Here is an 11,379-nt window from a genome sequence, read left to right on the forward strand (position 1 = left end):
GGGTTATTTATTTTTTTATACTTAAAAATCTTTTATTTTTTATTTTGCAATACATGTTTCCATTCATCTTAGGGAGTGGGTATGTGTACTTAACACACCTTCATTTTTTTATTCCCCTTCCCCCACCTCCATTTCTACATATCCTTCCCATTTGCAAAGGATCTATTTCCCTGTTTCTTAAAATTATTTGTACTTTGGGTTTCTCTTATAAGTTATGGGATACTTAAGCTTATGTGTCTGATTTCTTTCACTTAACATCATGGCCTCAAAGTGCACCCGTTTTCCTACAAAGGACTCCAATTTCTTCTTTATGGCAGAGTAGTGCTCCATTATATATAAATGCCACGTTTTGTACCCATTCATCTGTTGATGGATATGTAGGCTGTTACGTGCTTTGCTGCTATAAACGAGGGTGTGCGCATATCCGTGTGGCATGGTGTCTTTAACTCTTTTGGGGATGAGACCTAGGAGGGGAACAGGTGGGTGGAATGGGACTTGGCACCCAGATTGCTGAGTGGGTAGACTCTTGTCACTGGGTCGTTAATGTCTGTCACTCAGCAGAGCTGAGCTAGAAATCCAGGCAGTGAGGCCCTCCCGCCTAGCTTACCCAACTACCTGCTTCCTCCTGATGTCTGCAGGATGTGCAACAGCCCAGGGCGGGGCTGAGGATGAAGGAGAGGCAGAAGCAGGGTGGATTGAGGGGGCCGCTATCCTCCTCTCGGTCATCTGCGTGGTGTTGGTCACGGCCTTTAATGACTGGAGCAAAGAGAAACAGTTCCGGGGCCTGCAGAGCCGCATTGAGCAGGAACAGAAGTTCACCGTGGTCCGGGCCAGCCAGGTGGTCCAGATCCCCGTGGCTGAAATCGTGGTTGGGGACATCGCTCAGATCAAATACGGTACGTGTCCCAGCCACAGAGCAGTCTTCTAGAGCTGGGTTCTGGGCAGCGGAAGGACAGAGGGGCAACTGCAGGAAGACAGGCCCAGAAAAGGGTGCATCCCTGAAGGCCGACCCCAAGCAGGCTGTGCTCTAAAGCCCCTCGGGAGGTAGAAGGGCACTACTCAAAGGAGATAGGATTTCAGAATTATTGAAATCATGCACCACTTCTCCAAACTTTTACCCACAGCAGACATTGCTAACCACAATTCAGAGCTGGGGTAGTCAGGAGCCTCCTCAACACCACACTGTACAGACTTCTACTCCTCAGAAGGAGTCTGAGATGAACTTCCTCTCCCCTCCTGATCTGGCTGTGGATGGGGGAGGTGTTCAAGGGAGCAGAAGTGAGTGACTCTTTCACCTGTGAGCAAGCAGATAGGCTGGCACCAGAGAGGGGCAGTGGGCCCTTGTGTGGTTCTCAGGAGTACCCAAGAGCTCTGGGTGTCAACTCCTTGCTGGAGAACCTTCCCACACGATCACTCCTTTAGCGGACGTTCCACCTCTTGGTCCCCAAGACCACTAATCCCACCTCCCTCCCTCCTTCCAGGTGACCTCCTCCCTGCTGATGGCCTCTTCATCCAAGGCAATGACCTCAAGATCGATGAGAGCTCCCTGACAGGGGAGTCGGACCAGGTGCGCAAATCTGTGGACAAGGACCCCATGCTGCTGTCAGGTGAGCTGCGGTGCTTTGAGAGCCCTTGGCCTTGGCTCTGAAGCCTCAGGAGGCTCAGCTCCAGTGAGAACAGCACACTTAACCCTGTTGTGGGCCAGGGCACCATGGGGAATGAAATAAACAGAATCCCCTGGAACTTCCCTTTTAGTGACTGCTTGCTGGAAAGCCCTTGCCGAACGTCTCTCTTCAGGGATGGGAAGAAATCAGTTAGGTGATGTTCTCTATGGAAAAGTATCATGCACCAGGCCCCAGGTGGTACTCAAGGCCCAGCCCCGAGGAGCCTGTGGTCAGGGAGGAGAGCGAGGTCATGTGAAAGTTCCAGAAGTGATAGTAGGTGAGAAAAACAAACCAAACAGAGCAAGGGCAGCTGGGAGGTCGGGGACAGCCTCTGCCAAGAGGCTGTGGTGAGCTAGGGTGTTAAAGTATGAGGAGGAGGAGCCACCCGTGACTGCCAGGTCACCCGTGACTGCTGCTGCTGCTGCTGTTGTTATGTGTTTCATTTCATTTTGTCAAGCCAGTCTCACTGAGTTGCAGGGCTGGTATCAAACTCATGATCTTCTTGCCTCTGCCTCCTAAGTGCTAGGATTACAGCCGTGCACTACCATGTCTGGATTCTGAGGTGGTTTTTAGTAGCAGCGGGTGGCATTTGCGTTTTTAGAAGCCTACTCTGGCTGATGCCAGGGGCAAGTGGGTGTGTGGGAAGACCCTGCAGGGGTGAGGCCCCAGCCTCTTGTCCAGAAATACTCAGCATATATTCTCCGAGCCCCAGGACCCCAAATGCTGAGTCAGGCCTGGCCCCTGAACTTGGGAAGCTCCAGGGTGAATGGGCCTGAGGGGATGTGAGAAGGGGTTGTAAGGAAACCGAGAAGGAGGCCAAATCCCCAAAGGAGATGATGTTGAGCTGGGTTTCACAGACTGAATAGGAGTTTGACAAGTCCAGTTGTGGACTTCTGGCAGCAGCAGCAGCAGCTGTGTGCAAAGGTCCAGAGGCCTGACGGAGTCTGAAATGACTTGTAAATACAAAGGGGAGTATGTGCCAGTCTGCAATGAGAATCAGGCTGGAGTATTTAGTAGCCAGAATGTATTCAACCGACATTTGTTTATTAAACACCTACTCTGCTCTGGCAGCAAATGGGACCAACAAGGACCCTGCCACTCTGGAGCTGGGAGCTTGGAACCTAGTGAAGGAGACCGCCAGTAAAGGAACAAGCATGAAAACAGGTCAGGTCGGCTCAGTTGATGATGAAACAGATAAGGATACACTGCAGGAGCAGGGCCCTGAGCTGCCAAGGAGAGGCCTGTCCGGGGAAGCTGCTTCTGAGTTAAAACTGGGGCAGAGAAGAGCAGTCCCAGCAGAGGGACAGTAAGTGCAACGTGCATGGTCACTGAGCTGGACCAAGGGACATGAAAGGTCTCTGGGCCTTCCTGGAACACTGGGCCACGCGAGAGTTCGACATGGCCGAAGCCTCCTGGCCCTGGTCCTGACCTGTGGCATAAAGGGGTTTACAGACAGCAAGCGTCCTGTGGGGAAGGGTCTGGATGAGTTATCCGATCAGCAGATGCCCGGGGAGGCTGGGCCTGCATCAAGGAGCAGTAAAGATTCCAGACAGTTGGGAGAAGAGACAGGAGGATAGGGTGCTGGCAAGGGCCTGGGGAGACAGTGTTCAGAGTCACTGGTCCAGTGGCTTCACAGACCAACCAGAGGTGGGGGCATTGCAGGGGTAGAGATCCTGGAAAAAATCTGAATGGGCAGAGAGGGGTGGGAAGCTGGCCAGCAGCCTAGGGTAAGTCACAGTGCATCAGGGGTGGGAGAACCCAAAGGCAACGGGGCGCCAAACACCAGGCGATGCTAAAGGAAGAGGACAAAACAGACTGTTCCAGGCTAATACCAGGAAGGAAACAGAGTTCTGGGGGAGTCAGGGGCTTGGGGTTCACCTCTGGTCAGTGAGAGCATCGCGGAGAAGCTGTGGAAATCCCTGAGGGGCCAGGATGCTGAGGGAGCCCATCGTTGGGCCTGCAGCCCCTTGGAGCCTTGGTGGGGATCCAAGCACTGGGTGTGAGGCAGGTGCTCTGGGTCCCTGAGAGCGTCTAGTGCATCCTGGGAATTGCAGACTGGTGGACAGCTCAGGAGCAGGTGGCTGTGAACCCTGAGAAGAGAAAGAAATGATCCCAGATGCCATGGTTGTCCCCTGAGCCCCCGTCACACCGATGGCTTTGGTCTTGAACCGGCCTTTGAGATGGAGTGGGCTTCTGGCCACAAGGGGTATCAGCCACACTCCCAGGCAGGCTGGCACTGCATGCTGCAGCCTGAGGCTTCCATGGCCAGTGTTGACTCCTAGGTGGCTGGCTGTCTGGAGGGAGGTATCCCATGGAAACTGTGCCCACCAAGCTCACAGTGCCCACGAGGTCAGGGAGAGTAGCAGAAGGAAAGCCAGAGTCAGGACCCACAGAGATCCCCACCAGTATAGGATGAACCACACAGAGGAAGGTGAAACTCCAGGGCTGCAGGCCTGCCTCAGGCATTTGCACGTCCGGTCCAGTGCCTGGCCTTTCACCTGCCCTGGAGACCTGCCTCCCACTGGTCCCTCGTACCTGCCAACGACAGCCAACCTCCTAGGTGCTCCTCTTTCTTCTTCTTTGCCCACTTAAGTCCCCCCTGTCTTCTCAGGCCCACCTCCTCCATGCAGGCTTCCCTGTCGCTGCCCCCCTCTGACACTCACCCCTCTGTGCAGAGGACACCCACTTCACCCTGAAGGAGGCACAGTCTTATAACACTGAATTATGCTTTGCACGAAACACCTCATGCGAAGAACAGAAGGCACCAGCAGACCAGGTCGACTGCTGCAGTGTTACTGCTAGCGGCCCATTCGCTCTCAGCCCTGCACAGACAGAGGCAGGGCCCGAGGTGTGCTTCTACGTCAGTCCTCTCACCAGATACCTACACAGCTGGCAGCCCAGCATCGGCCTGAGGCCGACTGGAGCTTATGCCCAGCTTCAGCCCTGGGCCTCCAGGTGAGGGGAGAGAACCAGGCAGAGGTGCAGACGGCAGAGAATCAGCCTGACAGAAGCTGACCTGAGCTCTTGAGTGAACTCGCTTTGTGGCCTCGTGCATGCCGCTTCCCTGCTAGGCCGGTGGAGATGGATGGGGGTGGAGCCCCTGGCACTCACCGAGCGTGTGCTCAGGACACTTGTGGGTTGCCTTCCCCGTGCCTGGTGTGGCACCTGGCCTGGCCTTTAGAAAAGTATGTCCCCCTCTCTACCTTCACCACCTTCCCTGCTCTCTTCCCTTTCTCTTCACCCCCTTGCTGCTGCCACCTCAGCCTCAGCCAGGGCTCCTCCCCTGCTCACCTTCTGCCAGGGTGCCCTGCGCTCCTGCGTCTCAGCCATGTGGCTCCTGACTGTGCAGACCGGACACCCTGGGCCCTGAAGTGTGCCTGGAACCTCATGGGCCCTCAGTCAGATGACCTTGCAGAGACACTGAGGGACCTGGCAAAGGCATTCCCAGGGTCCTGGTGGCACTTAGAAGCCCCCACCTCGCCAGAGGCAGAATGGTCCTTGCCTTTGCAAGGCTGAAGCTGGGCCCCAGGGGTCTTAGCCATGCTTGGCCTATGATGGAGGACAAGTCCTTTCACTTCTCTCAGCCTCCATGTCTGTCTGTGCACAGAGGGGCCAGTGGGTCCCCCTGCCTGTCCCACAGGTCTGCTGTGGGACCACAGGATGTGCAGGCACAACTGTCCTTTCAAACGCTGCAGGTGTGAGTTGCCACACTGGAGCAGGAAGGGCGCAGCGCCCGGGGGCAGTCAACCCCAGTATCAGTCCCCAGTGCAGAGGGTCAGATAAGAGTCCACGTCCTATGGGCAGGGTGGAGATGCTCAGTCTCACCAGCTCCCACAGGTGTGGCTTCAGGGAGCATGGACATCAAGGCATGAGCGCAGCTGCTCCTATTGCTACCTGCAGCCGTGTGGACCCCAGGTGGGCACCCTGCTCACTTCAGAAGAGCCAGAAATCCAGACTCAAGGGCCCACCTCCTGAGACCTAAGCGTTCCCTAGAGACTCAAGAATATGTGGATCCTACAGTGCCAACTCTGACCTGGTCTTATTTGTTTAGCTGTGTATTCTAAGATTATTTCAAGCTTCAAGAAAAGTTGCACAGATGACTTGAGGGGAGCCCATGCATGTGCTCCCTACTAATTCAGCTCCCGTGCCCAGTCCCTCTCCCCCGGGCTGAGTGTGCCCCTTCCCCGGAGTCTTAGGGACAGGTGTACCTCCTAAGGACATTGGGTTCCTGCAGCCACCTCAGCACAGCCACTGCATGTAGCCAGCTTGATGTTGACATGGCTCATGTCCCTAAGGGTCCATCTGTGGTCAACTGGACTGATCACCGCTGCCCAAGACTAGGAGCAGTGCAGGGCCTGCGAGCTCCTGGACACTGCACCTGTCCGGCCTCCTTTGACAGGGAGCAGCTCCTTGTCTGCTCTGTCTTCCATGGAGCCAGGGCTTTCAACCATCCTCTGTCATGACCTCCTTGAGTGTCCTGAAACAGTAGTCCCTGTTACAAGAAAGAGATGCCTGGGCTGTTGAGTGTGCAGTATACTGGGGACTCAGAGAACCCCAAGTCTGCTCCATTTTGAAACTGGGGAAACTGAGGCCCAGGGCAGGAGAGCCAGGCTGCACAGCAGGGGCAGGGCTGGAGTGAGACCCCAGCCTGCTACTCCTCCGACAGCTCCCAGCTGAACCTGCCTCCGAGGGCCATGTGGACTCAACCCCCTGGCAGTACGGTCTGTTTAAAGCACCACCCAGCAAGGTCAGCTAGGAAGCAGACAGCTGGATGCTGACAGGGTCCTGGAGGGTTAGGGTCAGGAGAGTAGGACAGGGATGTCTTCTGAAAGCAGCAGAGCCCTCTCCAGGGACCACTCCACACTCCCTGTCCCCAGCCAGAGCATTTTCAATACAAGGCTGTGACCTCTCTGGGGACTCGGCCATATCCCAGTCCCTGCTGCCCGCCCTACCACGCGGAAGGACAGGCCAAGCAGCGAGCTGGACCTCCATCATTGCCGCACAGGACAGCACCGTGACTGCAGAAGGCCTGGTCTGCCACTCGGCCCGCACTCTCTCCATTACACTACCCTGCCTCTTCTCCATGAGAGGCAGCGGGGCGTAGTGGATAGAGCACGGGTTCAAGTCCCAGCTCCACCACTCACAGCTGTGTGACCCTGAGCCACCACTCAACCTCTCTGAGCCAGAAAGCCACAGGTGGGCAGAGGGGCTTGGGGTTGTGCTTGCACCAGAACCTGCTTCACAGGGATGCTGGAAGGGAGGCTTTACACGCTTCGGGTTCTCTGTGTTATAGCAGTGATGGAGCTCAGCATCTGGGCTGCAGTGGGCTGGCTCCCTCCTTTCACTCCTCATCAATCAGGCCTAGCAGGTCAGACCTGAGAGAGCAGAGCAGGAGCCAGGGCCAGGCCAGCCGCCCACTGTGAATCCTCAGTGGGCCATTGCCCTGCCTGGGCCCAGCAGCCCCATTGTGTGGGGCTGAGTACTTTGCCACCAAGTACTCAGTGTGCCCCACCTCCCACAACACAAGACTCTGGCCCTGTAGCAACTGATGTCTGGGCCAGGACTGGGAGCTGTTCCTGCTCTCCAGGAAGGGTGAGTCCAGCAGGAGCAGTGGGCCTGTGGCCTCCCTCTGCCTCCAGGTCCAAACTCCAGGGAGGGCTGGTATGCGGCTCAGTGGTGGAGCGAGTGCCAGGGGGCATGAGGCCCTGGGTCATCCCCGGCACTCAAAGAAAAACGGAAGGGATGGGGACCGGACGGAAGCTCAGGCAGAGCAGGACACTCTGTGGGGTGGCAACATGGCTACCCTATGCTGCCTCCTGCATCTGACCCTCTGGACCCCCAAAGGCTGTGCCTGGACTCCACCCACGAAGCTCCCCAGCTAGATGGGAAGGCCCTGAGGGTGGGGCCATCCCGCTGGCTTCACCCGCCCAGGCACGGGGGAAGAGCAGCTCAGACAGTACTGGTGCACAGTGAGTCCTCGGTTAACAGTCCGTCTCTTCTCCCACAAATGTTTCCAGGGGCTCCCTGTTGAGCACCAAGCAGGGTCAGCTGCCCCTCCACAGCCAGCCCTCCCTCCGGAAGCCTTGAGCACTGGCCTAGATGAGCTGCTGCCATTGTATCAGCCTCCCACCTTTGCCAGCAGCCCACTGGGCCCTGGGTGCTCTATATCAGTGTCTCTGTGCCTGTCTGCTGCCCTCAACCCAGCTAGACTGTGAGCTCCCAGAGGACAGGGACCATGGAGGCCCTTGCTGCAGGACCCATGCCTGGTGTGGAGTTGACATCCCAAGATGCCTGTCTGTCCTGCCTATGGCCCATCAGGCTCTCTGCCTGAGATGGAGCTGCCCCGCCCCACACAAGATGTAGCTTCTGTCTCGCCACCCTCAGGACCCAGCACATCAGATGCTGCTGCTGAGAGGTGATGGCCTAAGCCAGCTGCATGCTTCCCATCTCACAGATGACAAAGCTGAGGCCCAGGAAGGAGAGGGGCTGGGCTAAGCCCACACTCCAGCTGAGTTCTGTGTGCTCTGAAGGGGTCCCTGGGCAGTTAGAGCAGCCAGGAGCCACAGATGGTGTCCAGGGGCCAAGTGAAGTCCTGATGCCAGGACTCCACACCCAAGGGGCTGCCGCTCTGGCCATACCCTAGGCCCTATGGTTTCCTTGGAGATAGGCGGTTTTGCCTGACCTTTCATTGGTGTACCTGTCGTCACCCAGGCAGCCTGGAGCTGCCTAGGGAGTTGCCTGTGACACTTCTCTCCTCCTCTGGCAGGAGGACAGCAGTGCTGGCCCTCAGAGTTCCTGCTGCAGGACAGGGCACAGCCCAGGGAGGTAACAGAGCAGGGGTGAGCCAGGATGACTGTGTCTACGAAGATGGCTTACTGGGGGAGAGCATCCTCCATTATAGATGCTCTGTGTGCTTGGCAGGCAGGGTACAGCAAAGGAGGGCATAGGAGGTAGAGCTGGGGCTGCAGCCACATGGCAGGCAAGCACTGTGGAAGCCAAGAGGAGACTGCACTTGGGCCCCGCCCTGCAGGAGTACAGGGTCTCCTGAGGGAGCCAGGCCGGGGGAGATGGAGCCAGTTCAGAGGGAGAAAGAAGTCCCCTTATGGGAGTCAGGGAGACCCTAGGGGAAGGATGAGCGGGGTGGGGACAAAGGCCAGTGAACTGTGTGGCCCAAGAGCAAAGGCCTCGTGGCAAGAACCAGTACATAGGACCAGGAGAAAGCTGGGGTCCCGCCTGGGGGCACTGAGTCCTTTGCTCCTCAGGGAGTGACTCAAACCCTCAGGGAGAATATCAAGGCGAAGCTGGCTAAGTAGCATCCAGGGAGACTGGCTGGATGCCGAGGAGAGGAGGGGAAGGTGTCTATGCAAACCTCCCCCGCCCAGTGCTGGGCCTTGGCTCCGGCTCACCCCTGCCCCGCCCTGTTCCCCACCGTGGATTCAGAGAGGAGCTGCCAGCTCTCTGCTGCCGTCACCATGGGAGTGATCAGATTCGAAGGCATTTGAGGTCTGCTTATCTTGGGTGGAAATTGGCCCCTTGTGTCTTTTTCCATCCTATCTCTGCTGAGGAGGTGGAGAACAGCCTCCTTGTGGCCACCCAGGCCAGAGGACTGGCACCTCATTTTCCAGCCAGCCTTGCACACGTGTGTTTGAGAGCAGGCTGTTGGGGCCCCATCTCTTAGGCCAAGTGTTATGTGGCCAGGACTGTGTGCTTGAGGGATGGCAGAGTTCAGGTGCTGCTCTGCCTTCACCAGGGGGAGCTCAAGGCGAGCCACCTGTCCTGCCAGCCTCCTGCACCACTGAGGGCCTCTGTGAGAGCACTTAGTTGAGCTGGTTGCCCACAACAGGCAGCACTGCACCTGGTGCTCAATGGGTGTGCTTCAGGAGTTAGTCTGGTTGCTGTTGTGTCTTCCTTGAAAAGTCTGTGACTACAACCTTATGTGCTCTTGAGTGACCCCTCACTCTGTGTGACATCAGTTTTCTCATCTGTGTGATAGGGACGTTCAACAGCCCCTCTCCCAGCCCCGCAAGGTTCTTTGTCGGAAGTTATTGTTAGGCCTGGGGTCCCAGGCCTGGGCCAGTCAGCCTGGAGTCTCCATCTGAGAATCTGGGTCTGTAACAGCTCAGGGCTTCCGGGGGTCCATGTCAGTGCGTGGACTGGATGGCCCACCTGCTTCCACGTGTCCACTGGAGCTGTCTGTCTGTCCACAGAGCACATTAAGGTCCTGAGGCCCAGGGGCCTGTGGCATGCGCTCCCCAGTGGGCACCAAGACCCTCGGAGAGGGACAGGCGGATGCCCCTGGGTCCCCATTAGGGCAGTGCTGGGGCCCTGGCCCAGCCTACACTGACTAGATGACCCTAATGGGTTTGGAAACTGGAACGCAGAGAAGCTCTCAGCCACAAGTTGCACCAAGATCTTGAGTCTCTGCTAATGTCACACAAAATAATGTCACCAGGGCCCCAGGCCGGGGCATGTGTAAGGATGTCCTTCTTTGAGGGTGGTACTCCAGTGTTTACAAAGATGAGTTTCCACCTTTGCATTTTGTCCTCACCCTGCCACAGCCATGGTGTGGGCCTGGGTGGGTCGCTCTGAGCAAAGTTAACAGAAACCTCCAAGGAGATGAGCAGGAGCAGAGCCCTTTGGCCCCATGCACAGAGCTGCCCCATGAGCCCTTGAAAGAATCCTGCAGCCTTTCGGAGATTCCCAAACTGAGCAGCCTAGAGCTCTGTCAAAGGGGTTCTTAATTCCTGGGGAAGACTGGTGTCACCATGGCCCAGCCCTACTTAGAATTTCAAAGTGTGTGAGATGAAATACACTGAATAGCTAAGCCGGTTATATTGCAATAAAGTAGTGAAAACGGTGTGGTACAGACATCTGTGTGCTTCTTGCTGGCTACATTAAACAAGACCTAGCAGGCAGCATAGTACCCAGCTCGGTGGTAACATAGGGCGCACCCCGGTAATGTCTGCAGCCACTGTGAAACAACATGAAAACTCCAGGATTGTTACGCGTGTCATGGTGCTGTGGACATCAGGAACACTCCTAGCACTTGTTACCTACATTCAGAGTAGGGAGAGTGCCGAATTTCAATCAGAGGTTTGTGGGGGGGGGGATTTTTTTTTCTCATCCACATTTGCAAGCCCCTAAATTCTTCTCCTAGACTTTTAGGACCCTGTTTTAAGCAATGTTGTGTAGAGTTTGCTTAATAGCATTGCCTTCCTAGTTGCAGCATTAAGGAAACTCTGAATACTATCAGTAAGAAAAGAGTATTCCCTGATTGACCTGTGCATCAGGAGAGGAAGGGAGAGAGACAGGGCACAAAGTCAGGGTCTGGAGCTGTTTGGGGCTGAGAACTGAGGGGCAGCAGTGCTTCCATCCCAAACCCACCCCATCGCTGTCCTTAACCCCAGGGAGCACTCCACCATCTTTGGGGTCAGGGAGCTGGGAGCTGAGGGTTGTGCTCCCACTCCTGCAGGGTAACTTGCACTCCTGGCCTGCAAGGGTAACTTGGTTTTGCCATTCCCCAGGGACCCATGTGATGGAGGGCTCGGGACGGATGGTGGTGACTGCCGTGGGTGTGAACTCTCAGACTGGCATCATCTTTACCCTGCTGGGCGCTGGGGGCGAAGAGGAAGAAAAGAAAGACAAAAAAGGTAAGCCCACCCACCCTCAGACCAGGAGAGGTGCTTTTAAGGCCACTTTTTTTTTTTTTTTTTCC

The 11,379-nt window shown here is 56.3% G+C and overlaps 1 protein-coding gene across 9 annotated transcripts in view; it reads left to right on the top strand.

The window, feature by feature from the left end:
* The window catches only part of Atp2b2 (ATPase plasma membrane Ca2+ transporting 2), a 241,002-nt gene that overhangs the window by 169,452 nt on the left and 60,171 nt on the right, over positions 1 to 11,379 (top strand). For all 9 annotated transcript variants that reach the window (XM_010619264.2, XM_010619211.2, XM_010619217.2 and 6 more), the window contains exons 4-6: positions 639 to 896; positions 1,482 to 1,607; positions 11,189 to 11,314. In XM_010619264.2, coding sequence (XP_010617566.1) covers positions 639 to 896; positions 1,482 to 1,607; positions 11,189 to 11,314 — 510 coding nt within the window. The remainder of the gene's footprint in view (positions 1 to 638; positions 897 to 1,481; positions 1,608 to 11,188; positions 11,315 to 11,379) is intronic.

This window comes from Fukomys damarensis, unplaced genomic scaffold (genome assembly GCF_012274545.1).
Source record: "Fukomys damarensis isolate Sample0158 unplaced genomic scaffold, DMR_v1.0_HiC HiC_scaffold_24, whole genome shotgun sequence".
Lineage (NCBI taxonomy): Eukaryota > Metazoa > Chordata > Mammalia > Rodentia > Bathyergidae > Fukomys > Fukomys damarensis.